The sequence below is a fragment of the Perkinsus marinus genome, assembly GCF_000006405.1.
Source record: "Perkinsus marinus ATCC 50983 genomic scaffold scf_1104296935302, whole genome shotgun sequence".
Classification (NCBI taxonomy): domain Eukaryota; phylum Perkinsozoa; order Perkinsida; family Perkinsidae; genus Perkinsus; species Perkinsus marinus.
Genome location: NW_003214508.1, coordinates 280612 through 282267, shown reverse-complemented (window position 1 = coordinate 282267; position 1656 = coordinate 280612). Strand labels below are relative to the sequence as shown.

At 52.7% G+C, this 1656-nt stretch overlaps 1 protein-coding gene across 1 annotated transcript in view; it reads right to left on the bottom strand.

Annotated features, from left to right (window-relative positions):
• Positions 1–1656, bottom strand: part of Pmar_PMAR003359 (hypothetical protein) — a gene marked incomplete at both ends in the record, with an annotated part of 12254 nt that overhangs the window by 2141 nt on the left and 8457 nt on the right. The window contains one exon of the mRNA XM_002784060.1: positions 172–1630. Coding sequence (XP_002784106.1) covers positions 172–1630 — 1459 coding nt within the window. The remainder of the gene's footprint in view (positions 1–171; positions 1631–1656) is intronic.

Here is a 1656-nt window from a genome sequence, read left to right as displayed (position 1 = left end):
TGGGCGAAGTAGGCGGAGCAAAGCTTCATTTGTGGATAGCTACACCAGTCATATTTGCTAACGCTATCCTGGATAGTCCTCCAATCTTGAATTCGTGATGACATTTCCAACTCCAATAACGGGCGGTCTCCGAATATACACGACTCCTCGCCTCTGCCATTCACACTCCACCAGCTGAGCTCTCTTGTGCATGCCACCCAAGCCGTCGTAGCAGCCTTCACAGTCTCATCGTCAACTCGAGTCTGGCCAGGATATTGCTGCTGTTGAGAGAGCCAAGATTCCACCATACTCTGAGCATCAACCCAGTGACCTTGCAGTAGCAATGTGTCGGCCTGGAGCACCGCGTCTTCTACACCCATTGCTCGGCGAGCCCATAGCTCCGTCTCTGGATCTCCCGTGAGACGGCATAGGTCCAAGATAGCCCACCAAGCCTCCATCGCGGTAACATCATCATTGCCAACGGCCATCTGCTGCAGTGCGTCGGATGCCAAAGACCAGCAGCGGTGATCGCAGGCACCCTGTACAAGTATGATAGGATCAATCCCATCGCAACCCTCACATTCATTTAGGCCGGCAAGGAGGGTTTGAGGCACGCTTGGGTTGAGGGCACTTTGACGGCCAATCAACGTGACTTCCTTCAGCAAGTACTGGCATGCTCGGACCGCTCTGTTTGAGGCCAGTTGAGAAAAGACCTGGACCCACACCTCATGGGCCACGTCCACCGAACCATTATAGGCCTCGTGAACAAGCATCAGCCTCTCTCGAGGGTCCTCCATCTTCTTCACCACCTCTCCAATAGCCTCTGACGACCACATGGTAGAGTCGCTGTCACCAGGATCTTCCGGCTTCAACAAGTCGCAAGGGATGAGGACAAGGTCGAGAAGCACCGGTATGAAGTAGCGGTCACTGATGCACTCCCAATTGATCCTAGATAGCGCCCATGCCAGTCTATCGTCGATTCGAGACTTAGCCGCCTCCGGCATAAAGTTATCATATATGCTCAAAACGCAGATCTTCCGTACGTCCTGGTCGCAGCTAGTGCATCCAATAAGGAGGCATGAGACTGCCATCTCGGCGGCGTCGATTTCGAGATCCCCCGGTCCAACAGTATGCCTCAAATACTCACACAGAGGGCATACAAGTTCGGTGATAATGAGCCTATAAAGTAGTGACCTTGAGGCCAAGGGCCACATGCCCCTAGCACTAGGCTCGCCGTTTCGGCCAGAGACTAGACCAGTGGTAGCAGGTGTTGGCAGACCAGATTGAGGGATGAAATTATAGAGCCTCTCTGATGTCACTTGATCACACGAGCGTAGAGTTTGCATGCCATCGGCAGCTCTAGCAATACATAGGAGAGAATCCAAACCGTCCTCTAGAACAGCCTCTTCTCGATGTGTTTCCCATAGACCAATAAATGCACCAGGACGAGTATCCCGGAGCCACTTGCCCAGTTTAGATAGCCCATCAGAGCTGGCCTCGTCAGACAGGACGAAGGGATCCTCCGTTGAGAAGGGCTCACCCATGATACATCGCTTAAAGCATTGTGAGCAGAAGACCAACAAGGGTACAACAACCAAGGGATGAACGACAGCAGGAACGCCATAGGTTTGCATAGTGTAGCTGTGGCTCGCTGACGATGGTAGTATATGATATGAC